Source organism: Charadrius vociferus, unplaced genomic scaffold, assembly GCF_000708025.1.
Source record: "Charadrius vociferus isolate BGI_N301 unplaced genomic scaffold, ASM70802v2 scaffold195, whole genome shotgun sequence".
Taxonomy (NCBI): Eukaryota; Metazoa; Chordata; class Aves; order Charadriiformes; family Charadriidae; genus Charadrius; species Charadrius vociferus.
In genome coordinates this window covers 4,291,711-4,317,246 of record NW_009648539.1, presented here as the reverse complement: position 1 = coordinate 4,317,246, position 25,536 = coordinate 4,291,711, and the positions used below count along the sequence as shown (strand labels likewise).

The window sequence follows — 25,536 nt, the reverse complement described above, 5'->3', positions numbered from 1 at the left end:
CCTTTCAATTCATTAGACAAAACATAGTAAGAACTAAGGGAACCTGACACTAAATTCACTTTAGAAATGAGGAGCAAAATGACAGCCATTTTTTTTGCAATCAACAGAATTGACTCAGCAAGAGTTACATAGGTTCATTGTCACTGTATGTTTTTTCTAAAAGAGATGTTTTATTTCAGACTGGAGTTAATGCAAGGGAAATCTACATCCTGTGTTTCCTGGACATAAGATAATTATCAAAATGGTCTCATTTAACTGTAATGACAATTTAACTGTGATATCCTAAGCCTCATTTCAGATTCCTTCTTTAAGGCAGGAAAGGTGTCGATTTAAGATTCCAAGAGTAATTTTAGTTTGCCAGGGGCTACATCTTTCACAGCTGGAGCAGGACTCTAACAAAGATTAAGCATACTTTGTGTACCTTTAATCACCTGTGCTCCCCTCCAGTTTGTAGGCTTTGCTGGCATAATTATGCTGGTAAAAGTTGTAAAGGTGTGTGGTTCGTTCTTTGGTTTCACTCTGCTCTAATATAGGATCAGTTGTACTATCAAGTAGGAATCTTCAGAAGTAGTCTGTCAAGACCATGGATTTACAATCTTATTGCTGATTATATTCTTTTATTTGGGTATTGAGATATTTTTCTCAGAAAACATTGAGTAGTCATAAGATTCACATACTTGTAAACAAAAGGTGGTCTCGGTGAGAATTATTCTGGTAGAAAATGCAGAATTAGTTTGGTAGAAAAGTGCTAAAATGTTCTTGTTGACCTTTGTTAACTAAAGAAAATCTCTTTTTAATTCAAAATGACCTTTCCTTTCAAAATGGAGTTAGGTTATATCAAATAAGGTTAACAGTTTTAAAAGGTCAAAAACAAATGAAATCTCTTGAAGTAATCAAAATATTTCTGTTGACCTGACCTTTATTTATTTATTCATTCATTCAGTTTTTGGATGGTGGTATGTAGCTGTAAACATGGTAAATGTTTATATCTGAGACATTACTAGTGTTGCAACGTGGGAGAAAAAAATCGAAATCTTCGAAATTCTTATGAGAGACAAATGGTTTCATGTACTTCCATATATTAAAGTGTACCTTAGATTTGACTGTCAACAAGAAATTAGGAGCTGATATTAGACAGAGCAACTTTTGTGTTGGGGAAGTGGAATCATCTGATTCTAGAAACACTTTGGAGGAGAACTATGTGCTTCTGCTACAGTTATTGTGATGCATTTGTGCGAATATGCTTATTAAGCTAGTCTTAGCATTTACGAGTTAAAGATTTGCTCAAAATTTTTGAAAACAAAGGAAAGACCTTCACTTAATACATCAGTTTCTGAATTATGTCTTAGTGCAATAATAAAAATAGCAACAAAATGCTCCAGTAGTAGGCTGATGGACCATCATCTAACCATTTTGGAGAGTATAAAAGAATAGTTGAGGAAATTAAAATGTCCTTCATGTTGAGAAGTAATCCTTTTTATTTGCCACAGCCCAGAAACTATTCATTTGTCAGTGCCTGCATAGGGGGACAGCGGCCGGCACTGATAATTTGCCTCTGAAAATGTCATACAACCCTACTTTATCCTTCTCTCTTCTCCCACACCTCATATGTATGTTTTCAAATCCTCTTAGGGAATGGATTTTTCACTTTCTGCATGAAGAGAGTGTCCACTTGTTGTCACTGCATTGCAAATAGGCATAGTAACAAGTATTGTCAGAATCCATAAATCAAAGGAATTACAGTACTAAACAGAAAATATAAGATGATTATAGAGGTGAGATTCTCCCGTTCTTGGCCCAAATAGCTGGGCGCAGTTGAGGACCTGCGAGTTTTTCTTGCTGGGGGGAGCCACCGATGATAGATGCTGTTCGCTGTTGCATGCAAATCTGGCTTATTTACAGGAAAAGCGCTAAATCCTGTTTCTCTGAGTGCCACAGAAAGAACGACAAGTCATGTCCTTGCTTGCACCTCAAAGCCTACCAACTAGCAAATTATCTGGAAAAAAAGCCTGTACCTTGTTTGGTGTCAGGGCCACCTTAACAGTTTGTCTATGGCTGTCCTCTGCATGTTTACTCTACTCTTCTCCTTTATGCATTTGCCATACTTCCACATTAATGCTGCCTGTTTCCATCACTGTAAGCAAAGAGATAATTGAATTGCTTCAGCCACCAAGAAGAGTGGCTGGTGTAGCCTCCAGTATAGCAGGAAATCTAGTTAGGAAAGGAAAAAAACCGCAAAGAAACTGCAAGTCCGGCTTGTCAGCTGCGATTCTGGGCAGCTTCCTGGGAAAGGAGGGGAAAATATTTTTCCTCAGTTTGTGAGGCTGATACCAAGGAGTGACGTTTCTGGAAGAATCTGTGCAGCGCAGGAGGGTCTTGGTAATAGCAAAGGTCTTCATTCCTCTAACCTGCTTTTCTTCCGCATCTTGGCTTTTTGCCCACCCGTCAAAGAAAAACACACGTTCTACTGCTGAGAATGCTTTATTAAGTCTTTGTAACGCTTGTCCTGCTGCCTTCGTGCACGCATGCAGAAATGTTTCATTATCCAGTCCCTAGATATGTAATTGGGGCAACATTCTCTGAGGAAATAATATGATGTAAAATTTCTACTGAAGTGCAGAGTGGGAAAACTTAGTCACAGTTGTTTGAAAGCCTCCATGATACAACAGGATTTTGCCTTTTCTCTTTCATTGCTAGACTATATTTGTTTGCAGGGATCACAAGGGTTCCTTTACCCAGTCTAATCTATTATTTTGTATTTTACGTTAATGCAAATAAATGAAACGGTTTGGATTAGGGGATGACAGTAATAAAAATGCCAAGAAATCTCCGGGAACCTTTTGGGTCTCAAAAACCAGTTTCATTTAAATAAAAATGAAGCACTACAACAGCAAAATCAAAATCATTAAGTAAAGTGATGTTATAAATAATGTTGCTGAGAGATTTTCTTTACAAGTAAATGTATGGACACATTCCCAATACAAGAGTTTATAAATAGCTCTTCTGTCATTTTATCGTCTTTCAATCACACTAACTTACTGCGTGTATGCCTACTGCTTTCTGGAATTATTTGTACAAGAGACAGATGGGGAGCTAGAAAGTAGGTTTGTTTTAAAGGTATTACAGTGTTGACTGATCACTGCGACTGTATTACCAGACCTTATTGTTTTGGGGTAGTAGGAACTACAGTGGTTGTCTCTAACATGTTTTCTTTTTTGTCTGTCTGTCTTTCTTCACTCCCATCCACTTGTAAAGGTACACCTGGATTCTGTATTTGTAGCAAGCTGAGTGATGTAAAATAACTGCATTAATATCCTTGAAGTCCAAAAATACGTTAGCAACTTTTTTTCCTTTGCTTATATGGTACATCTTTTTTATTACTTTTTATGTTTTAGAAAAACAAATTGAAAAAAAAAACCTGACCAGATCAAAAAAATAAGGATATACATGTTGATATTCCAGGCAATGTTATTTCATTGTGTGATGATTTCTATCTAGCCAACCGTTATAGAATTACTGTCCCATATGTATGCTATGCTAAAATACCACTTGGAATGAATGTTTTTTAGGAGTTACAATGTAAACAGGATTTCTTTGGAATCGTTGGAAGAGTTTAATTTTTGAAGTTTTTGTGAAGTCAGATTATGCCTAAATCCAGTCCATTGACTGAGATGGGGTGTGGTGCTAAATTTCAGTATAGCAAGAAAATGTATGAAGCAGAAAATATCCAGCAATCGCCGTGGATAACCTAAAGATAACCTTTGCTTCACATCACAGGGGCAGGGGAATGTATTCAGATCTACATGAGAAACCTTAAGTCCTGAAACACTTCATACTGCAGCTCTCTGCAAATCCTCCTCTGGAGGACTCCACCCCGGAACCACTCCTGTTGAGGGCTTGGGAAGAAGAAAGGGCATGCTGGGCCCAAGGCTGACCGCTGTCCCGCACAGTTCCCACCAGAGCCTAAGCAGTGGGGTTATAATTTAAAATAATACTGCTATACTGCATTTCTGCAGTACTCACCACCATTGTACAACCACTGGAAACTTCAAGAGCAATCCTTAGCCTCGTTCATTAAAGTATTTGAAGTGGCTGGAATCTTCTCTGTTACAAACAGAGATAAACTTAATGTTTCTAAAAACTTTCATGTAACACAGAGCCTTTTTTTGTTGTTGTTGTTTTGCGTCAGTTTGAAATGCCAGTAATTTATTTTTAATCTGTATAATTAATATAAACACTGTTTTGAAAGTTTGTCACAATCTAAAAATCACACATTTTCATTTTAAATTACTTTGCAGGGGGAAATTGTAAAGAATTGCAAAACTGACTTTAAATGTAATTTCAAGTTATTAAATTTATTGAAATTGATCTTTTTCCAAACAAAACAAAACAAAAGATTCAAATAAAGACATTTTTCTTCAACATTTTTTCCAGTAAATTTTAAATTAAAATTTCTGATTAGAATTAGTGTTTTAGAAATTCCTAATTCTAATTTATAATTAGATATTTACTGTAGAAAACTGCTTCTATCTCCGGAGCAATAAAAACTGGAATGAAAATTTTTATATTGATCATAGTTATCAGAAAGAAAGATGTTTTTTCTAACTCAAAGAAACAATGCACAATAGGCTGAATTGCTCTCAGATTTCCTCGATAATTTGCTTAACCTTCATATGAGGACTCCTCCTCATCTACAGAAATGAGGTATCAGCTCCGTTTCCAATAGTGCCATGAGCATTAATCCATTGTTCCAGTACAAAGTAAGTATATCCACAGATCACGGACTGAAGCAGTTATAACTGTATCACAAAATAAAATTTTGTCTTCTACCTCAGATTATGGGAAAAAAAAATTAAAAAGTAACATTCCTAAATTTTTTATATTTATGAGGTTTTTCTTTTCAGATGGGAATTGGTATAGCATGCTATCTTGCTATAGTTATGTGTTCATAGTCATCAACTGTAAATGTTTTTACAAATATAAATAACATTATTTAAGCAATTTGAAAAAAAAATCTAAATTAAAGTCTAAAATAATTTTCTCCTCGAGGGTCTGAATGAGCGAGCATCAAGTATGCACACTGGATGCAATGGATGTTGAGGTTGCTCAGAATCTCGTCCTTATCTTCTCCTGGGGTCAGAAGCTTTATGTTTCTCGTTTCTCCTGCAGGAATCATGGAGTAGCCAGGTATAAGGATAGTTATTTAGTTGAAAGCCTCCTTTTATTAACAGAATCCTGCATTCCTATAGTGGAAAACAGCCCTTGCTACATGAAATAGTACTATGCTCACCTATTAAAAGCTGGTTTCCTGTTCCATGATCAGACTTCCCCATGACTCTGAATCAAAGAAAAATATAAGGAGAAAAAGTCATTAAATCAATTACTGTCCTGGATTGTTAGACTATTACAGAAATGACCAAACTTCTCAATTAATCTTGAAGAAATGAAATTGGTCACTGGACTGCAAGAATCCAGTAACAGTTTTGTACTTGATCGAGCTACTATATAACATACAGTGTGATTCATAATGCATCTGAGCCCAGGCTCAGATATGAACAAAGGCAAACAAGCCTCTATTCTAGGTTGTCTACCAAATTTTTAATTGGAAGAAATTCCAAGTGAGCTACCCCAGCTTAGTATTGTATTTGCTATTTTGCGTTCATGGAAGGTATGACTACACAAAGTAAAAAATGTATGAAACAAAAGGGATCCATATCCTGGCAAATCTCTTTTTCATATCACAGTTGTTTTTCTCTAAAAATACACTCAGATTATTAAGTAATTGAAAAGTAGACAGGCTCTGATCCTTCGCTTTCTCTTTTCATCAGTAATTGAGAGCCTGGCTACAATACACTGCATATGAAAACTATTTAAATCCTTTTGTTGAACACCTTTCCATACAGATATGCAGTTTAGCACAGAGGAGGGCCTGTTACAATGTGCAAGTAAATTTAATTTCTTATGGAATTTATAGTATAAACTAACTATAATTATCCGGGGCGGGGGGAGCAGGGCGCAGGGGGAGAGTAACGATGATCTTCTAATTTAGCAAAGTCTGGATTTTCAGATAAGGAATCACATTTGGGCTCCGTATGACTGTTAAATGTGCCAAAGTTAAAATGCCAGAGATTTCTAATTCACGCTGCAGCCTAGCAATAGTGTACAGTTATGATGCCAGTTAGATGGAATCCATTTAAAGGGAAGATAAAACAGAGTATGTATGTTGGATGGTATATGAAGACCATTTTAACAGTGTGACAGAAGAGTATGATCCTGTATTTTCCTCTATTATGGGAACTGCACGGTTTATTTTAAAACTAGTAAACAGAAGCTGCAACTATTTACCTTATGTTTCACATCCATCTTTGGAAAAGGCCGAGGTCTAGTGTTCTGATTTTCTCACTGATGAAATTGCAGCTGCAGAAATGGCAAAATGTTGCAGTGGAAATCTGCAGCGTAGTTTCTTAGAAAGCTTCCTGAGATTGTCCTCTCATGAGCTGTGTTACACAGGAGCACCACAACTCTGTAAATAAGAAGGATCATCTGCTGTACCGGCAGTGGGACCTGAAGAGGTGAGCATGTAGAAGAATTACCCTAGGAAGGTCAAGGACTTTTGAATACTGCGCGATGGCACAGTCTTCTTCACAGACATTTGCTGGTGGTTGAAATGCCTCGTGGAACATAGACCTTTCCTCCTTTTAAATCCTATGTGGAGCTATAGAGAAAGAATGACAGTAAAGACACAAAATAAGTCAGTAATACATTAATAATCATATAAATGTCTCCCCATTGCACTGGGTCTTTTCCAAAGGGATTTGGCTAGTGTAATAGCCACTAAGAAATTGTAGTTATAGATGAAAAAAGTAGATAAGACCTGTCCTTATGTGGATCAAATAACATCACGCCCAGAAGGCACAGCTGCCTCGGGGTGGTTTGCCCTGTTTTCCCACACCTTAGCCTGAGACAAAGAAATCTGTTCATTACACTGCATACATTTGTCCAGATCCTTAAAGGAATTGGAGCTAATTGTTCAACAAAAAGTGAATTTGCACTCGAAGCACTACCTTTCTGCTTCCCTAACGCAGGTCACTCTGGGAAGCAGCTTAAACCCAGCATGTAGTTTTGTATTGCAATCCACAGAGACACGAAGGAAACGGGAGTTTCATGGCTGCTTGGTTATTTTGAGGAGAAGTGGGAAGGCAGGAGGCATTCAGCAGTCTCTGTCCATGCCCCTGCCCTGGTCTGTCCTGCAAATTTCCCTGCTGGTTCCAGGTGGTTTTAAGCTTCGCTCCTCCCTCTGGCAGTATCCACCTAAGCCATTGCTCACCAGTTATGATGAGGATCCACCAGCCCACCACCAGACTGAAGAGCAAAGAAAATGAAAAATCAGCAAAACTACAAGAGTGGCTAATAGTAATCTGAACGTGCACAGAAAGGGGGTATAAACATTCTGTATGTAATCTGTTTACTGGTTTGTATTGCTATCTAGACGTAGCAGATCTGAAGTAAAACAAGCACTTTACTGGAGATGATACACAACTCTTGGATGAAGTGAACAGATTAAACTGTTTATGTTCAACTGCTGAAAACACTCCAGAAATTGATGTCAATGTCAGAAACCTTATTAGGTTTCAGAAGAGGTAGGAAAGCTTCAGCCCAATCACAAGATAGGAGGTCTTCAGGCTTTTGAGAGTGACATCTGAAGGACATTTAGATTGTTTTCTATAAAAGGAAAGGGCAAATTTCCAGTACATACATAATCACTGGTAGCATTTATGTTGTCATCCTCTCTAAAGCAGTAACAAAGTGCACAAATGGTGGATGATTAGAGAGGTCAGTGAAGTGCTCCATTCAGCTGTAATTGTAGCGTTTTTAAAAATTCTTTTGACATCAGAAAATATCATATGTTTTTTTAACCCAGCTTTTTCTATGATTAGTTAATTCATGCAAAATCAGTGAAGAAACAGAATGGCAAATTAAAAGCAGTAAAAGAGGAACGTCATTTTGCAGTAGCGATGAGTAATCAGCAAAATCAGTTCACTGTAAAATTACTGCTACCTGCCAGTGCTTAACTCCACATGCAAAATTTTCTTGAAAATACTACCACCTTGCAGATCTGGAAAGTGCTTTGAGAGAAGTGCTGCCCCTTGTACACTTTTGCTGATGCTGCAATCAGTATTCTCTCTTTTCCTGCTCCCCCTAGAGCACTTCACAAGAATTTCTTATCTCACACAGAAAATCTGAATACACTGTTCTATTTAATTAACATATTTTTTAAACTATCATTGCCTTATAAAATCTGGCAATCTTCCTACTAAGGAAATGATGCGACTTCTTTCTCTCTAATAGGATATGAAAACAAGTTATGTTTGCCATTTCATCATTTTTCTGCCCAGGTCTCAGTTTTGAGTAATGAATGGACATATGCTTTCCAATTTTGAAGCAAATTTGCATTAGGGAGTAAACGCTGAGTGAAAATAGAAAGATAATCTGCCACTGACCAAATAGGAGTTTGCGTTTCAGTACTATTCTTTGAAATAAGGAATAATTCCAATTGCTCATAGTTGCCTGAAAGTGGTGGAATGTTTCGCTCTAAGTGTGAGTGGAGGTTTCAATCCAGAGACAAGGGAAGCAAAACACATGACACATCCATCACACCAAGTGGAAGTCTATGTTATTTCTAAACTTTTTTGTTTCACAAAAGTACAAAACTGAAATACAGGGAATACATGGCAGAAAGGATGTAGAGCTGGGGAAATGAAAAGACAGTCCTGTGCTGACTCCCCAGTGTGAAGAAAGAAAAAAAAAGAGAGGGGTTCTGGTGATCACAAGCTTAAATTTTATGTAAGTTCCATAATTCCAGAACATGGGGGATGCAACTATGAGCATACTGTAACTCAAAGATGAAAAAATAATATTTATAGCAGGCTCAGGTGTAGTTTAGCATTTCAGTAAAATGGCTCTGTAGTACAGTCCTGTTCGCACATCAGTTTTACACATTCAGAGCTATATTTGAATGGTTTGTTATGCCAACTTTACTTCATACTAGTCAAAAATGGTGTTGAATATAGCAGGTTGTAACTTTCTCACAAAAGGGTACTTTCCCTTCAGTGCACCTAAATTTTAGCATTTTGTCATTGATGAGGGAGAACGAGGTAGTTTAACTGATCCCCAGATCTGTAGCATCTTAAATGTTGAGATGCCACTTGATGTTTGCAGCCATTTCAATTCTTCAGCTAATGGTTGTTAGCTTGCCATCAGCAACTGTTAGGGTGGAGTCATAAGCTCTCTGGGAGAGTTATTATCGCCTTCTTGGGTTTTATCGTATTCTATTGTAGGATAACTTTTTTCAAAGATCTTTATTCTGCTGTTCAGGGTTTCTATAGAAGTCCAGGATAAGAAAAGATTTTAAATGTTAATGTGTCACCAACTGCACAATTTGCAAAGGAAGTTCCAAATCCTTTGACTGTGCAGTGCACAGCACAAGGTTGTTTGGGGTTTTTTTTGTTCCCCCATGTCTACCTCCTTCTTTATTACATTATCTTTTTACAGTGTATGAGGTCAGGGGCAATACGAATAGACTGATGGAAGAAACTGAGCTGTGGATTAATGCTGTGACCATTGAAATCCACAGCAAAACTCATACCAGCATCAGAGGCAGCAAGAATAAGCTTTAGGAAATTATTCAGATCTCTCTAAAGTCCTTCCATATACAATTCTACATTTCAGTTGGTGAAAATGTGGGTTTTTTTCTTATCTCATATAATAATCATTATACTTCTGCATGAGACATTTTCCCTGTGTTATTCATCAAAAAGGGAAATTACAAAGCCCCCCTGGGACAGCCAGGTACAGAAAGCTGTGTCTGGGTTGATCTTAGTTTAGCTGAAGTTCAGTTCCAGTGTTTCAAAGTGGAAAGGAAAAATAGCTTTCAGTATTTTGGTGTATTCGGTAAAGCAAAACAGACTGTAGGTATGCACGGCTCAGAATAGTCAACAGGAGGGTTCTGTGGTACCAAACTAAAACAGGATCTCTTAGAATCCCTTCATATGAAAGGCACCATGTGCTCTTATACAGTGTACACCATTAAAAAGCAGCTGAACCATATCCTGATATGCATTCTAACTGTAGCCGGTACCCATTTGCTCTTTGTGTCAACTGGGTTGTTTTTCCTGTTGTTAAAAAAAAAAAAAAGTGAGGGAGAATGGGAGTTGTTCTTGCAGGTTTCTCTGAGTGTTAATTATAACTTCTCCCTCATACAAACAGTCCTGGTAGTCTGCAAGTCCTCTTGATTCTGCACTTTTATACAATCTTCTCTTCAAAATAAATGGAAAGCTACAAAGCCTCTGGCAATATTAAATTTTGCATAGACATCCACTTGCTCTAAAGGAGTTTTTTCCAGATTTTTGATGATTTATACACTCTTCTAAGATACTGATTTAGTTTCCATAGTAAATGGTCTTTGATTTAGCTCATGGTTATCGACGAAAAAACACCTGAAACACAGCAATGTTTCATACATTGTTTATCAGCCATTTGCCAGTGACACAAGAACTGCAGGTGAAAGGAGGGATGACTTTAAGCACATTTATTTTCATGCCTGTGCATTCAAGCAGTTTGCCTTGTAGAAAAATTAGATGTCCTAAAGCTGATAAATGTGACTGATGTTGTTAAAGATGAAGCCACTTCAGACATTTTCTTTTTGGTTTGCAGTAGAGGTGACCTCGCCTGGTGGTAGCTATCATGCAGTTGTTTCCTCAGATCTTTGCTTTTCACTGTATTCCTTTGCAGGTTCATGGGTCTGCGGTCATCACAACTACTTTAAAGTTGTCTACTCCGGAGTCTACACATCCTCAGTCTACTGAGAAGAGATTTAAGTACCTCTGAGGTGTGAGTACAAATGAAATCTGAATCCAAATATGTCACTTTTTATTTTTGCAGCCGGACCCTGCGGGCAGAGATATCTCCATCCGACCAATCTTGGAGCACTGCGAAAACACTCACATGACCATTTGGCTTGGGATTGTCTACGCTTATAAAGGGCTGCTGATGGTAAGCATAGCTTGTTCTGCACAACACTGACTTCAAGTTGCTATTTACTGATAGGTGTGAACTGAATTATATTTGCTTTCCTGATGGCTGGGAGTGAGTTAAAACTTCCCTGAATACATCTCTTATATTTGGACCTGTTCTAAAGTTCATTAGGTGTTAATGTGTGCATACATGCATATGTAAAATAAATAAGACATTAATAGCACTTAAGCTGAATACTATAGATATACTGCAAAACACGAAATTCAATAGTGAAAAGATGGGTCTATGAATGAGACAACTTTGTAAATAAAGAAGCCCACTCATCTGAATTCCTTCAGGTTCTCCAAAAAGGTGGGACTAGGTTATTCTAGATGTTTGCTTCTGAGTTGCAAATGTCCTTCAGGAACAGTTGCAGGAGATGCGAGATGAATTTGGAGCCTGAATCATAATAACCCTTTTGTTAATGAGATCCATCTCCACAAAAAGATTTCGTTTCTAAAATGGACCTCAGGAACCAGTAATCCTGAACGCTAATAGTTTCAAAAAAAAAAGAAAAAAATAAGCAACAAAACCCACCTGTAAAAGTGACTATTAGTGATTAAAAGCTCCTAAGCCTCAAGGTTTTAAAAACATCTGATTTTGACAGCACTGACCAGCTGAACACCTATCTTGAGCTGAGCCCCATCTGGATCCTAAACCTACATAAACATTAGTTTACACTGCCCGAAGGGCTCAATCTGTTCTGTGTATTTGTAGCATGCCTGTTTGTTAGGACACCCGTGAGAGACTGCTCCCACTCAGCATGGTTGGTGCTGCTGCCCTGGGGGAAGCCGGGGAGAGGGAGCTGCTGGTGCCCAGAGCGCTCCTCTTCCCCCTCCACACTGAATGGCCGCTCTGCTGGGCTGCTGAGTCCTGCTGCTTTTCATACTGCTTTTTTTTTTTTTTTTTTTTTTTTCAGGCTGAAAGATTTTTAAATAGGCGATACAAAGTTCAACAGGAAGGGATGAGAGGGTTTGTTGTTTTTTTTTAATTTTAAACAGTCAGTAGCTTTGTGGTTAGACTGGTCTGCTGGGGAGTGCTCTCAGGCAGAGAAGGCAGTACCAGTTCCCAGGTGAGAGCTATGATCCTGGAGCTACAGACCAAAAGGAAGCCTTCCCATCTTCCCATCTAAAACAGAGGCAGGGGGGAATAGTTTAGGTGTAGATACCTATTTTTAGGAGAATGTCCAAGCAGGCTGTGAAACTAAGAGCTAGGACATACTTGATCCCCCCAAAAGGATCAGGGATTAGGAGAGATTCCACATCTCAGCATTTCTTACTGGGTAGCTATGAATGGCTCTGGATTCACAGGAACCTCAGCGCGTAACACAGCATTGAGGGATTTTTGTTTCGAAGTCAAAGCCACAAGAAGTTAGGAGCCGTGACACTGACCAGCACTGGAGCCACAGGAAGATACAACTATCAGCTGGCATAGAACATCATGCTTTATGCAAAAGCACAGCACACCACCCCAAATTGTGCCAGTCCATTGTATCTGGAACTTTTTTGCACACCAATGAAGTAGTGCAGCTCAAAACAGGCTCCTTCAGGCTGTCAAAGCCCCTGTACTGTAGCAGGGCCTGTCTGCAAGTTTCCATGTGGAGCTGGGAGCTTCTGAAATTCCTAATTATATTTCTTTCTTTGATTCCTCCTAATCTGTGCAGCACCAGTTTCTGATTTTGTCTCTTTTTAAGCCAAATCTTCCAAAGAGACACAGCTAAACTGGTAAGAATAGCTTTAGTGCCCAATTGCTGGCAAGGTATTTAACTTTATTGCAATACTTACATTCTATGTGGTAACAGTTTGTAACTGTTAGGTCATTTATTTATCTTCAGGGATTATGTTCTTAACTTTTCATCCCTTTTCTAGTGTATTACTTTATTACTGGTTTGACATATCTGTCTATAAATTCCTGCTTTTCACTTGGGAGATTATTTTTCACTTTGTATATTTAAATTTACAAGATTTTTCTTAGATAATTTGTTATAATTTGTTATAAGGATCAATGTTTTCCATACTTTCGTTGCTTTCCAATCTCCTTGTATAGAAATTTTGAACAGTTCATTTTGTGTTCTCCCAGGTAGAATTTGCCAGTGTTCCTTATACAAATGCTTAAGACATTTTTCTCTGTGGTTCCGTTTGAAACGTAAACCAGTAAATATGTTTGGTTCACTTAGAGTAGTGTAAAAGAACAAATCAAATTAAAATTCCTTTAAAAATACTAAAGGTTTCAAACAAATGGTGGGGTTTTCAATTAAAAATTTGTGATTTGTTACTAAAGAGGGAAAACAGCATTATATATTTTGAAAATACATTCTGAGGTAGTTTTTGTTGAAGTTTCGTTGAAGTTTGAGTTGTGCTGGACAGTAACCAAACTGCATTGGTTCTCACCAGTCCTTTGCCCTAGATTGGTTTGTTGGCATGGATGTTGGACTGTTTTCTACAAGATATGTGACTCTGTTTAAATTTGCAAATGCTATTTGGCATTACTCGCTATACTTATTTCAGGCACACAGAGTTTCATAACCACCAGTGAAATATACACCTTTTATTATTCCAGTGCCCTTTGTATCACACAAATCGCTACATATGAAAAAGGAAAATACTCTTCTGAATCACTTAAATAATTGCTGTGGTGAGTTATATGAGTACAACAGGGTGGATGCATTTTATCTCATCACCAAAGATTTTTCTGTACGCCACACATACTTTGCCTTTAGAACAAAAACCAGAATCTCTCATGTTACTGTATCTTTTTATAAAGGTTTATCTAATGTGAAATTCTGCAGTTTGTAATAATGAAACACTTATCTCTAATTTAGCATACTTTATACTAAAGCGCTAGTATTGCTAATTACAGTACGATGCAATATTTAAGGTAAAACGGCTTAATGATTTACTCAGGCCAGAATTATTTACAGTGACCTCGTGTTGTCTCAAATTGACAACACAAAAAATTGGGTTAACCTAAAAAAGTACTCTTATTTTTTGTCTTGAAGGCATAAAGTGATACTGTCCACTCAGATGACGTAAGTGCACTGATGCAGTGAATAAATCACTCAGGGTCGGGCAGAGCACAGAAGGGCAGGAAAGAGCAGAGAAGGCAAAGCAAGGCAAGATAAAGGAAGCCCTAACTCACCAGGATGCACAGGTTCCTTCTACATTAAAATAAGCAAAAGTCAGATTCACGATTCTTCGATTGCCTTTGAAGGGATGTGAGGAAATGCTTACCAACTGCATGAAGGCTTCTCAGTTACTGGATTGAGATTCCTCAGGACTGGTGACCAGAGAATAATAGGAAGGCAACCATCCTAAATCTTGCCTTTGTCATTTTATTAGTCTTAGTGATCCTGGCCAAGTCCCACCATACACATGGGACTCAGGCTTTTCCCCATCTCAGGTTCAGCTCCTAAAATGCTACATACAAGTTCAAGGTCTGTCTGTGTGTACATGGGGACCACCAGTTGCAGTATGTCTAGCTTTGATTTCTGATGATGTAGATATGGCTGAAAAGTACCTTTATTTCATATATTCCAGAGGATTATAGGAATCACACCACCTTAAACCTGCCAGTGGAGCATTATTAGTGAGTGCACTAGCATCTTTCTGAGGGGTATGAATTATTTTTTTCTGATCGCAGACAGAACAATAACAGTTTAAGGATGGATTGGACTCCTCTAGGGTGCTTTGCTTATTAACCACACACACTAGAATTGCTACAGTTTGATTTCCCTCTTCCTGATAATGCATTTAATTAACATTAGACTCAAGGTGTACATATGTTGGAAGTTTCATTGTGGTGCTGAGGTATTATTACAGTTACGCATTATTCAGCTACTGAGAAACAGGCTTTCAAGGCCAAGGTATATTTTCAGTTTGGCTGTTGCTCTGCATATCAAATCCTACTTTTACCCTGTAAGTGTGAATTAAGGGGGTTTTAAGCTGTAACTAATATTACTCATTACTTCTGATACACAGGTTTTAATGTATGGTCCTTAGATAACCTTGTTAAGGATGAAAACAACAGTATTTCATGGTGGAGATAGGAAAAACTGATGCATACACATCATGGCACTTGGTGAAGGCCTCTAAGAATAAGAAATTTAATTCTTTCTAATGATTCACATTCCAGCCTTCTGTTTTGGTCACTATAGTTGACACACTGCACAACACAACTCTGTAATTGATTTATGAAGCCAAATAAAGTATTCATTCAACTAAAATATATCTTTGGGATAATGTTCAATCTTAATTTCAAGTCTGAAAGAATACATCTGCTTCCTGAGGCACTCTAATCACTAAGTTGAATTTGTCTAGCTCTGACTTCCAAACCTTAAACCTTGGTGGGTCTTGCATATATGTTATCCCTCTTTCTCTAAAATGACCTGATGCCTTTATTTCTAGGCAAACTAACCTGAGTTTGGCAAAATTTCTGTGACTTTTCTAAAATTCTTACTGCTTTATGAAAATGACATCTATTAATTGCTTACCATTCTCCACCTTTGCTTCGTCAGCATCATTTTCAGCCATGATGTTATAGAGTCCTTCAAGTCAATGTACAAATGTGGGACAGCATTAGGTTAGGAATTTTTGGAAACCTATCCTTTTTTTCAGTAACTTCTCATTAATAGTTACATGTTGAGATCTATCACCTAGATTTCGGTCAGTTTAAATTTGTTATATTGGTTTTGTAACATACTGTTTTTAAATAACAATACCGTGCAGTATTAAGACAAACACTACAGAGAAATTCAAGTAAGCTGCATAAATGTGATTATCTTTATTAAGTCTTGCAATCTCACTGAAAAAAATAATAGCATGTTGAATTATATCACTATCTTTTTTTTTGTCATTTATTGCCTGAGTTCATGTATCAGCCATTTCATTAATTTGTTTAGGATAGAAATTACTGTAATAGCTCTGTAATCACTGAAAATGTTCCACTTTCTCTTTTCCCATATGACCTCTTTATATCTTATGCGGAGCTTTGCCAGAATTCCAATAAATATCAACAATTAAGTCCAGCAGTCCAGACAACTTCTAAATCAATTCCTAAAACTCCTGCATGCAAGTTACCGGATCTCTCTGATTACAACAACTTGTCTTGACAGGGTTTTCAAGAGCTCTCTTAGCACTGGAATAAGCTGCATTTCGCTGTTTCGGCAAGACATGAATGCATTGTTCCATCTCTATATAAATATAGGACAAAAATATTCATTAAGCATATCATTACTATTGAATTTGTCATCTGCCAAGGAATGAATCATTATTACCATTCCTTTTTCCCCACATACGTTTTAGAAATCCTTATGAATTCTGTTAATACTGCTAGCCATTCATTTTCTACTACATTTAACTTCCCTTTCCACTATCTTTATTTTAGAACTTTAATTCATAATCATTATTATGAATTTCCTCTTTTTAACCTTTGTTACATTCTGTCTAGTCTTCATCCTATTTTATGGCTTGTTTGTTTTAACAATTTTTATGGCAAGGAAAGCTTCTTTAAATTTGTGAAGTTTAGGGCAGATCGTTTATAGCATATAGCCAAGCACCTTTCAGTTGCTGTTTGTAAATATTCCTGATGTTTCCCATACTCCTTTATGGAGTAGCTTCCTTCGCTTTGATGGCTAATCCATAAACATTACTTTTCCAATGTTTTCATGCACTTGGAAGTAGATTTGCAAAAAAAAAGAAGTAGCACGGTGTAGGGTTTGGGCTGCAGTCAGTGCCCAGCGGCGCAGTCTTCAGTCAGCACTTGGTGCTCTTGCCTTGGTGGGCTGCAGAGGAGAGTGGCTTGGCCAGGGTGGATGGACCTCACCAGCCTGAAATGCCTCTTCTCTGGACTGCGGCAGAGGCTGGTTGTGTGACAGGCACCAGTTCACAAATACCCAGCCAGAGTCCAGGCAGCAGTTGGCGTGCACAGCAGCGGAAACTTGGGGTCTAACAGCATTCAGGCACCTACTGAGGGGTCCTGAGGGACAGCCTGACTATGCTTGCTGGACGCTGGATGCTGGATGTAGCTTCTCACTACCACTTCAGGTGCTTGAGCCCTCCCTGTACACTCGGCCCAGGAGCTCGTATGAACAGTACGGCTGTGGTGTGTAACATGCGCTCCTCATTTTTACCTATTTACTATATTTACTTAATAGAGACTAGATAGAAAGACAATTTTTTTTTTGCTCTGAGGAAAGTGAAGCAGTGGAACAGGTTGCCCAGAGGGGCTGATCAGCCTTCATCCATGGAAGTTTTTAAGACCACAGTCAATAAAACCATGAGCAGCCTGGTCTGACCTTGCAGCTCCACTTGCTTTTGGAGCAGGAGGTTGCACCAGGTGATTTCTTCAAGTCCCTCCCAACTATTTTACGATACTATAAAAAATGGCATCATATTTTACGATACTATAAAATATAATCTTTATCAAATTAATAAATTTTCTGTGTAGAAAAATTGAACAGTCTTCAGATTATGTTAAATTCCTAATTATTTTCTGAAAATACCTTTGGTTTTTACCACATTTACTTGCATTCTTTCCTAATTCCCCTGATGATCAAAAAGAGTACTCAGAAGAAGGTTCTGCCATCTTCTCAATTACTTTACATGATTCCAACTCATATTGATGGTGGGTTTAGCACCAACCCATCTGACCTATCTTACAATCATTAGAGAAGAACAGAGTTAAGCTTTGTGGTGAGGGAAGGTAGTTTATAGTGGTACTAGATATTTGTTGTATCTTTACTAAAAGATTGACAGTGTTTTAGCATCCAAAACTTAAGTTACCATATGGTTTTGTAGGATAAATTTTTCCCTACTATGACCATAAGGAAACTTCAAATATATTCTTGAAATATTGCAGATATTGTAGTGTTCCCTTACATGTCTCTTGGCATCAGTTTTTATATCACAGAAATAGATTTAAATTGTAGCACTCACTTGTTTTTATAAGAGATGCTTGATCATTTTACAGTGCTATGATTGTCTGTGGTAGTCTTATGCCAGAGACAATATAAAGCTATTCCAAATGGATACTCGCTAACAGCCAATTGCCTATTTGTCTCGGCTTAGTTACTATAATGTGTTTCATGACTAAGCAGAAGTTATGTGGAGGAAAGTCAAATATAGCCTGTATGGAAAGAAGGGAAAAGATTTTATTAACCTTTTGATTTGGAAGGCTTGAGGATAAAGGGGAAAATTTTATCTGGATGCACGTTACTGTCCACAGCTTTGTGCAGCTGCTTTTCCGTCTTGCTCTGGGCAGGACCATACTAAGTGCCCTGCAGCCTAAAGGACTTTGCCAAGACCTTTACAAAGAAAACCCTTCTGCTGAATAGCTGAATATCATATCCTGCCATTAAAAAAAAGAAATATTTAGCTATTATTCTAGTGCTCAATAGAAATATTACGCTTCCTTTTAGTACTGTCTATCCAGAGCAGCTGTGTGACAATGAACTAAATACCCACCTGACTCATACCTGATCAGGGGAGTTAGAGATAGTTTAGCATCGCATTGCACTGATTGTGAAGGTAGGAGACCTACAAGGGTATATATTGTCTTTCAGTTTGCTAACCTTACTTGCTGTGCTAGTGATTAAAAAAAAAAAAATCCTTTTTCTATACGTCTTCTTAAAAACTGCCCAGTATGTTTTACTGCCCAATTCCCCATTGAAAACCTGAATATCAAAATGCTTAGGGGTTGGGTTTTTTTAGTTTTGAAAATTCTCATGGAAAAAAGTCTGCAGCCATTACACTGAAATAAAAATGTGCCCCTGTCTGTCATGATCTGGATTTAATGAATGAACATGAGTAGGGAAACCCACAACTCCAGCTTCACACTTACTTCAGTCTGAGAGGTGTTTACAGGCCAGAGTCCGCAACGGCCTTTGTTTTACAGGGCAGCAGGAGGGGAAATCTCCTAGTAATCCAGCTAGGAAAAAGCCCAAAACAACCCAAAACCAAAACATTAAAAAATCCCCAGATGTAATATCTCTGAAGTAAAGGTTTGCTTTTGTTCTTTCATGCAGCACAGCAGGGCTGTGAGCCACAAGTGAGCTCAGTAAGTGCTACCACAATACGGTAATGAGCTGCAAAGCTGCAGCCTGGTCCAATTCATAATCTTTCCAAAACCATACCCTCTGGTTATTGGCAAGCATGACTTCTGACAAGATTGGAGACTTTTCCTCTGGTATTTCTCTGCTTGTCTGACATCCTCAGTATAATTCACTTCTTTTGTCTTTCTTTCCTAATACTACTCGTAACCTGTGTTCAAAGTATATGCAGAAATAACTTTGAAATGAAACATATAGACAAAATGATTTAAGGGCAGTACAGGACAAGAGGGAATACAGGAGGATTAATAATTTCCTGCTTGTCATCTTCCATTCTATGCAGTTTAATAGCAAATTAGACACTTGATTGTATTAATGTATGTTGTGGACCAATAAGCAATCGTTACTGTATTTAGCAGTAATTCTGGTGAACAAGATTTGAAATGAACTAGCTAGTAGAGTTTTGAAAAACAGGGTTAAATATTTTCCAATACTTTGGCTACAAACTCTTTTATTATATTCCCAGCTATCACAACTTAGTCAGTACAAGATTTTTAAAAATTAAACTTTGCCTGTTTAACTCAAACACAAATACTGTATTCTCCATAGTCCTGTTATCCCTCTAAGACTTTAATACAGATTTCTCTTAGTGACCAGAATTCTATCTTTAGTCACAGTGGTATAATCCTCTTGCCTTCAGGTATTGTTTTCCCCAAATTTATACAATGCTTGTCCCATAGCCTTTTTTAGTGCACTGACAGCGCAGCCTAAACCCACCACATCAACTGCAACAAAGGTAATGCTCTAAATCAGGGTAGTGTCAAATGGAAGCTGCCTACCCTCAAACAAAAGATGAAACAAACCAATCATCTTGCCTTTACATCTCATACTTTCAGAGAAAACCCAAAACAACATGTTATGACACTTTCTACATCAACAAAATGTGTATTTAGTAGACCAAAATGGGAAAGGCTTTAAGTTAATGACTAATGATGTAAGAAGCCTTCCTAGTTGCATTCTCAATTTGACTTTGGTTGAGATCCCCAAAGGGCCTTAAATTAGACTATTAGACTTGGCAGTAGACTATTGTGCTCCTTGACTTTTAGATAACTGCTTTCTATAGGAGAATGCATAGCCCTGAGTTATTCAAACTCCTCATGTGATGCACAGGATCCATCAGGAGCCTCAAGATGGGAAATGTAACTGCCAGCAAAGGAGATGCCTAAGCAACCTGGTGTAAAACAGTGGAGGCAGATGTGTCCTACCCCTCTCCGACTCTAGCATATTAGCACTGCTAAGAGCTGCCTGCCTCCATCCCTGTTTAATCAAAATTCTCAGCAGAGATCAGAACTAACATCCCATGCAAGTGACTAAGTAAATAAGACAGTCAGTCTCTCATTACAATCTGACAGCTCTGAAAGAAGTTTGAGAGCTCCTTCTGAAGGCAGAATCTAGTCTGGGGCTAGGGACCACATCTCGGGCAAAATTTGGAATTGAGCCACATTGCCCAAACGTGCTATACAATGGTCATCACCAGCATCATTCTCTCGAATGAAGATGGCTGACACTATATTGGGGGGGAGGGGCAAGCAGGTAGACATGCTCTGAGGAGCCTTTACCAGCTTGAGCCCTCCAGAAGCAACAGGAGGAGAGGCAGCTGCATTGCAAATCCCAGCAGGCCTTAAATATCAAATAGTCCTTAAATTGCACAGCAGTCTCAATATTTAGGAGTCCCCAAGCATAAGAAGAAGCATGATTTACATAGTTGGGGAAGATTAACATTTAAATTTTAGGTACCAGGAGCAGCTGAACCGGGGTACTGAGAATCTGTGTTTTAACTGGAGCTCATATGTTTCATATTCAAAACTTGTCAAGAAACCACAGAAATCTGGACCTTTCACTAACATCTGCATCCTATTCCTCAACCAAGCCATTTTAGGGATTTTCAGGATTTTTGCAATCATAACAGTGAATCTTTCATTTGTGCAGATTGACTGAGCCTCAGGGAGTGGGTACATGAGAAGGGCAGATGGAGGGAAAGCAAAGTGTCATGTTCCCTCAGGAAGGCTCTGTCTCAGAAGAGAAATCTTATCAACCCCATGGAGCCCTGCAGGCACCTGTAGCTGGCAAACAAGGAGCTCTGCGATCACCACTGTCCTGGCAGCAGGTTGCAGAAAACTCTCAGCTTTTATCCATGTCTGAGTCTCAAAGATGAGTTTTGACTTTTAGAAAAGGAGAGCTCTCTTCCTGAGGCAAGCATTTTACCCAAAATGCCAATAAAAATTAAAAACAATACTCCAAAATTTATAGTGCATCATTCTGAGGAAACCCACTTGCTGCAAGAGCCTCTCCCTTTCTTTAGTTATCATATAAATATCTCCCTTTCATCTGGAAGATACTTAACCATTTTCCATGCTGTTCTCAATTATAAATGAGAATGGGCCAAACCACAACCCCCACAACACTGTTAAAATGATCTTTTTCCATTATAATTGATATTTTAGATTGCTTTATAACTGCCTCAGCTATAAATTCATGCCCATTATTTGTAATAAGTGCTGGCCTCATTTAAGTATGTTGGCTGTATTCCCAGAATAATGCTTTTGGAAGGGAGTCTGTTCATACTGGGAGAAGTGGGGGAGAGTGAGGGTTGACCTACAACCCTGAAAATCTCATTAATAATTAATTGTAGCAGGAGAAAAAATCTTCTCCATAGTTAATCGGGGTCTCATACCTTTAAAAACATAATAAAGCCATATACACAAGGATTCCTTCTACCCTTCAAAGCAGCTCAGCCCAGCCCAGCCTGTTTGTCAGTTCAGGGGCTGCCAAAGTGCAAATTTGCTGCAAAGTTGAGCTGCACAGCAGCAAGAGTGCAGGGAATGCAGAGCAGGCAACCACTGAGATGGTGGAGTGTCTGGGAGGAAAACGTTTTTATCCTGAAAAAAGGCATCACTGGTGTACGTCCCTAGTGCAGCCAGGTCAATGTACTGGACGATTTGCTTCTGCAGAGCCTGTAAAGGAGTCTGCATCTTCCCTGCTCCATCTGTGCACAGTGCCAGACTCAACAGCAGAGAAGCGCTGCCTCCATCCTTCCCTGTTGGACGTATTGTCTAGGATATGAGCTGTTTCTCTGTCACAAAGCTACCCAGCTTGATATCCACCTCAATGTCCCCACCTGACTGGCTCTGAGACCCCTCTCTGCTCCAGGTAGCTGTCTACGTATACCTTGACCCCTCAAGAGCAGTCCCCTCCCATGCTCTGCCTACAGCAGCCACTACTTTTCTTCCTGCACTCCTTCAGCTGCTGGGAAGGTCAGGGGAAAAGGCAAGGGACCGGGGTGGGGTGTGGGCTCTAGTCCTGCTAGAGGAGATGGGTCAAAGAGAAGAGATAGGCCTGCAACAAGGAGGTGGAGGAGTGCCCTGGAGAGGACCATGTTCTGCAGGAAACTGTGGAGGGGACACGGTGGGAATGGTGCCGAGGATGACTTGGGTAAGGATTGCAAGGTCAACGGCTGCTGCTCTTTCTGGGAAGGGCCACCCCTACCTACGTATCTTGATATGGATTGCAGCAGTGACGGCAGCTTTGGGAAGTGGGTGGGTGTCGCATCCCATTATGGGACGTGGCAGGAGGGGGTCCAGGAGGACCCGTAACGATTCCACACATGAGATTAAGACACAAACAAGGTCAGATGGCATCTGTTATCTCCCAGCCTTGACTACTGAAAGGAGAACTAGAGTAAAGGATGAAGAAGAGAAAAGGCAGGAGAGAGAAGCAGTATTACGGAGCACAGCAAGATGTCACAAAGCTACCCAGCTTGATATCCACCTCAATGTCCCCACCTGACTGGCTCTGAGACCCCTCTCTGCTCCAGGTAGCTGTCTACGTATACCTTGACCCCTCAAGAGCAGTCCCCTCCCATGCTCTGCCTACAGCAGCCACTACTTTTCTTCCTGCACTCCTTCAGCTGCTGGGAAGGTCAGGGGAAAAGGCAAGGGACCGGGGTGGGGTGTGGGCTCTAGTCCTGCTAGAGGAGATGGGTCAAAGAGAAGAGATAGGCCTGCAACAAGGAGGTGGAGGAGTGCCCTGGAGAGGACCATGTTCTGCAGGAAACTGTGGAGGGGACACGGTGGGAATGGTGCCGAGGATGACTTGGGTAAGGATTGCAAGGTCAACGGCTGCTGCTCTTTCTGGGAAGGGCCACCCCTACCTACGTATCTTGATATGGATTGCAGCAGTGACGGCAGCTTTGGGAAGTGGGTGGGTGTCGCATCCCATTATGGGACGTGGCAGGAGGGGGTCCAGGAGGACCCGTAACGATTCCACACATGAGATTAAGACACAAACAAGGTCAGATGGCATCTGTTATCTCCCAGCCTTGACTACTGAAAGGAGAACTAGAGTAAAGGATGAAGAAGAGAAAAGGCAGGAGAGAGAAGCAGTATTACGGAGCACAGCAAGAGTATAGTCACCACCATAGGCCCTTTTTCGGCATCCCGACAGTCCTCTTAGCAAGCTGACCACCCTGGACTTTGAGAGAGCAGACTTTGGCCTCTTGAAGAATCTGCTTTGTATAGTGCCATGCGATGAAGCGCTGGAAGGAAGAAGGGCCCAAGAAGGTTGGTTAATATTCAAGGATCACCTCCTCCAAGCTCAGGAGTGATGCATCCCTACAAAGAGGAAGGCAGGCAGAAAAGCCAGGAGGCCTGCATGGAGGAACAAGGAGCTCCTGGACATGACCAAAAGGAAAAAGGAGGCCGATAGGGAGTGGAAACAGGGGCGGGCAGCCTGTGAGGAACACAGATGAATCATTCGAGCAACCAGGGATCGGGTTAGACAAGCTAAAGCCCAAACAGATCTAAATCTGGCCAGGGACATTAAGACAAACAAAAAATCCTTCTTTAAGTATGTCAGTGAGAAAAGAAAGACTAGGGAAAATGTGGGCCCTCTCTGGAAGGAAACGCAAGAACTGGTTACCTGGGACACAGACAGAGCTGAGGTCATCAATGACTTTTTTTCTTCAGTCTTTACTGGCAAGGACTGCAGCCACATTGTCCATGACGCAGAATGCAAAGGCAAGGATTGGGAAATTGAAGAACCGCCCACTGTAGGTGAAGATCAAGTGTGAGACCACTTGAGGAACCTGAAGGTGTACAAGTCCATGGGACCTGATGACATACATCCGCGGGTCCTGAGGGAACTGGCAGATGAAGTCGCTGGGCCACTAGCCATAATGTTTGAGAAGTCGTGGCCATCTGGCGAGGTTCCTGCGGACTGGAAAAGGGGAAACATAACCCCCATTTTCAAAAAGTGAAAGAAGGAAGACCCAGGGAACTACAGGCCAGTCAGTCTCACCTCTGTGCCTGGCAAGATTATGGAGCAAATCCTCCTGGAAACTCTGCTAAGGCACACAGAAAAAAAGGACGTGATTGGTGACAGCCAGCATGGCTTCACCAAGGGCAAGTCATGCCTGAGAAATTTGGTGGCCTTCTACAAATGGGTTACAGCAGCAGTGGACAAGGGAAGATCAACTGATGTCATCTACCTGGACTTGTGCAAAGTGTTTGACACCATCCCAAACTATATCCTGGTCTCTAAAATGGAGAGACACGGATACGACAAATGGATCACTTGGTGGATAAGGAACTGGCTGGACGGTCGCACTTAAAGAGTTGTGGTCAACGGCTCAATGTCCAAGTGGAGACCAGTGATGAGTGGTGTTCCTCAGGGGTTGGTACTGGGACCTGTACCGTTCAACATCTTTGTCAGCGACATGGACAGTGCGGTTGAGTGCACCCTCAGCAAGTTTACTGATGATACCAAGCTGTGTTGCGAGGCAGACACACTGGAGAAGAGGGATGCCATCCAGAGGGACCTGAACAGGCTGGAAAGGTGGGCCCAAGCCAACCTCATGAAGTTCAACAAGGCCAAGTACAACATCTTACATCTGGGTCGGGGCAATCCCAAGCACAAATACAGGCTCGGTGGGGAATGGCTGGAGAGCAGCCCTGAGGAGAAGGACCTGGGTGTGATGATTGACCAGAAGCTCAGCATGAGCCAGCAATGTGCAATCGCAGCCCAGAAGGCCAACCGGATCCTGGGCTGCATCAAAAGAACTGTGGCCAGCAGGTCAAGGGAGGTGATTCTGCCCCTCTACTGCACTCTCGTGAGACCCCACCTGGAGTACTGCATCCAGCTCTGGAGTCCCCAACATAAGAAGGACATGGATCTGCTGGAGCGTGTCCAAAGGAGGGCCATGAGGATGATCTGAGGGCTGGAGCACCTCTCCTATGAGGAGAGGCTGAGAGAGTTGGGGCTGTTCAGCTTGGAGAAGAGAAGGCTCCGGGGAGATCTTATTGCGGCCTTCCAGTACCTAAAGGGGGCCTACAGGAGAGCTGGGGAAGGACTTTTTACTAGGG

The 25,536-nt window shown here is 40.1% G+C and overlaps 1 protein-coding gene across 1 annotated transcript in view; it reads left to right on the top strand.

Moving 5' to 3' along the window:
* GABBR2 (gamma-aminobutyric acid (GABA) B receptor, 2) overlaps nucleotides 1-25,536 on the top strand; it is a 480,368-nt gene that overhangs the window by 427,348 nt on the left and 27,484 nt on the right. Inside the window, exon 14 of the mRNA XM_009885919.1 lies at nucleotides 10,942-11,052. Coding sequence (XP_009884221.1) covers nucleotides 10,942-11,052 — 111 coding nt within the window. The remainder of the gene's footprint in view (nucleotides 1-10,941; nucleotides 11,053-25,536) is intronic.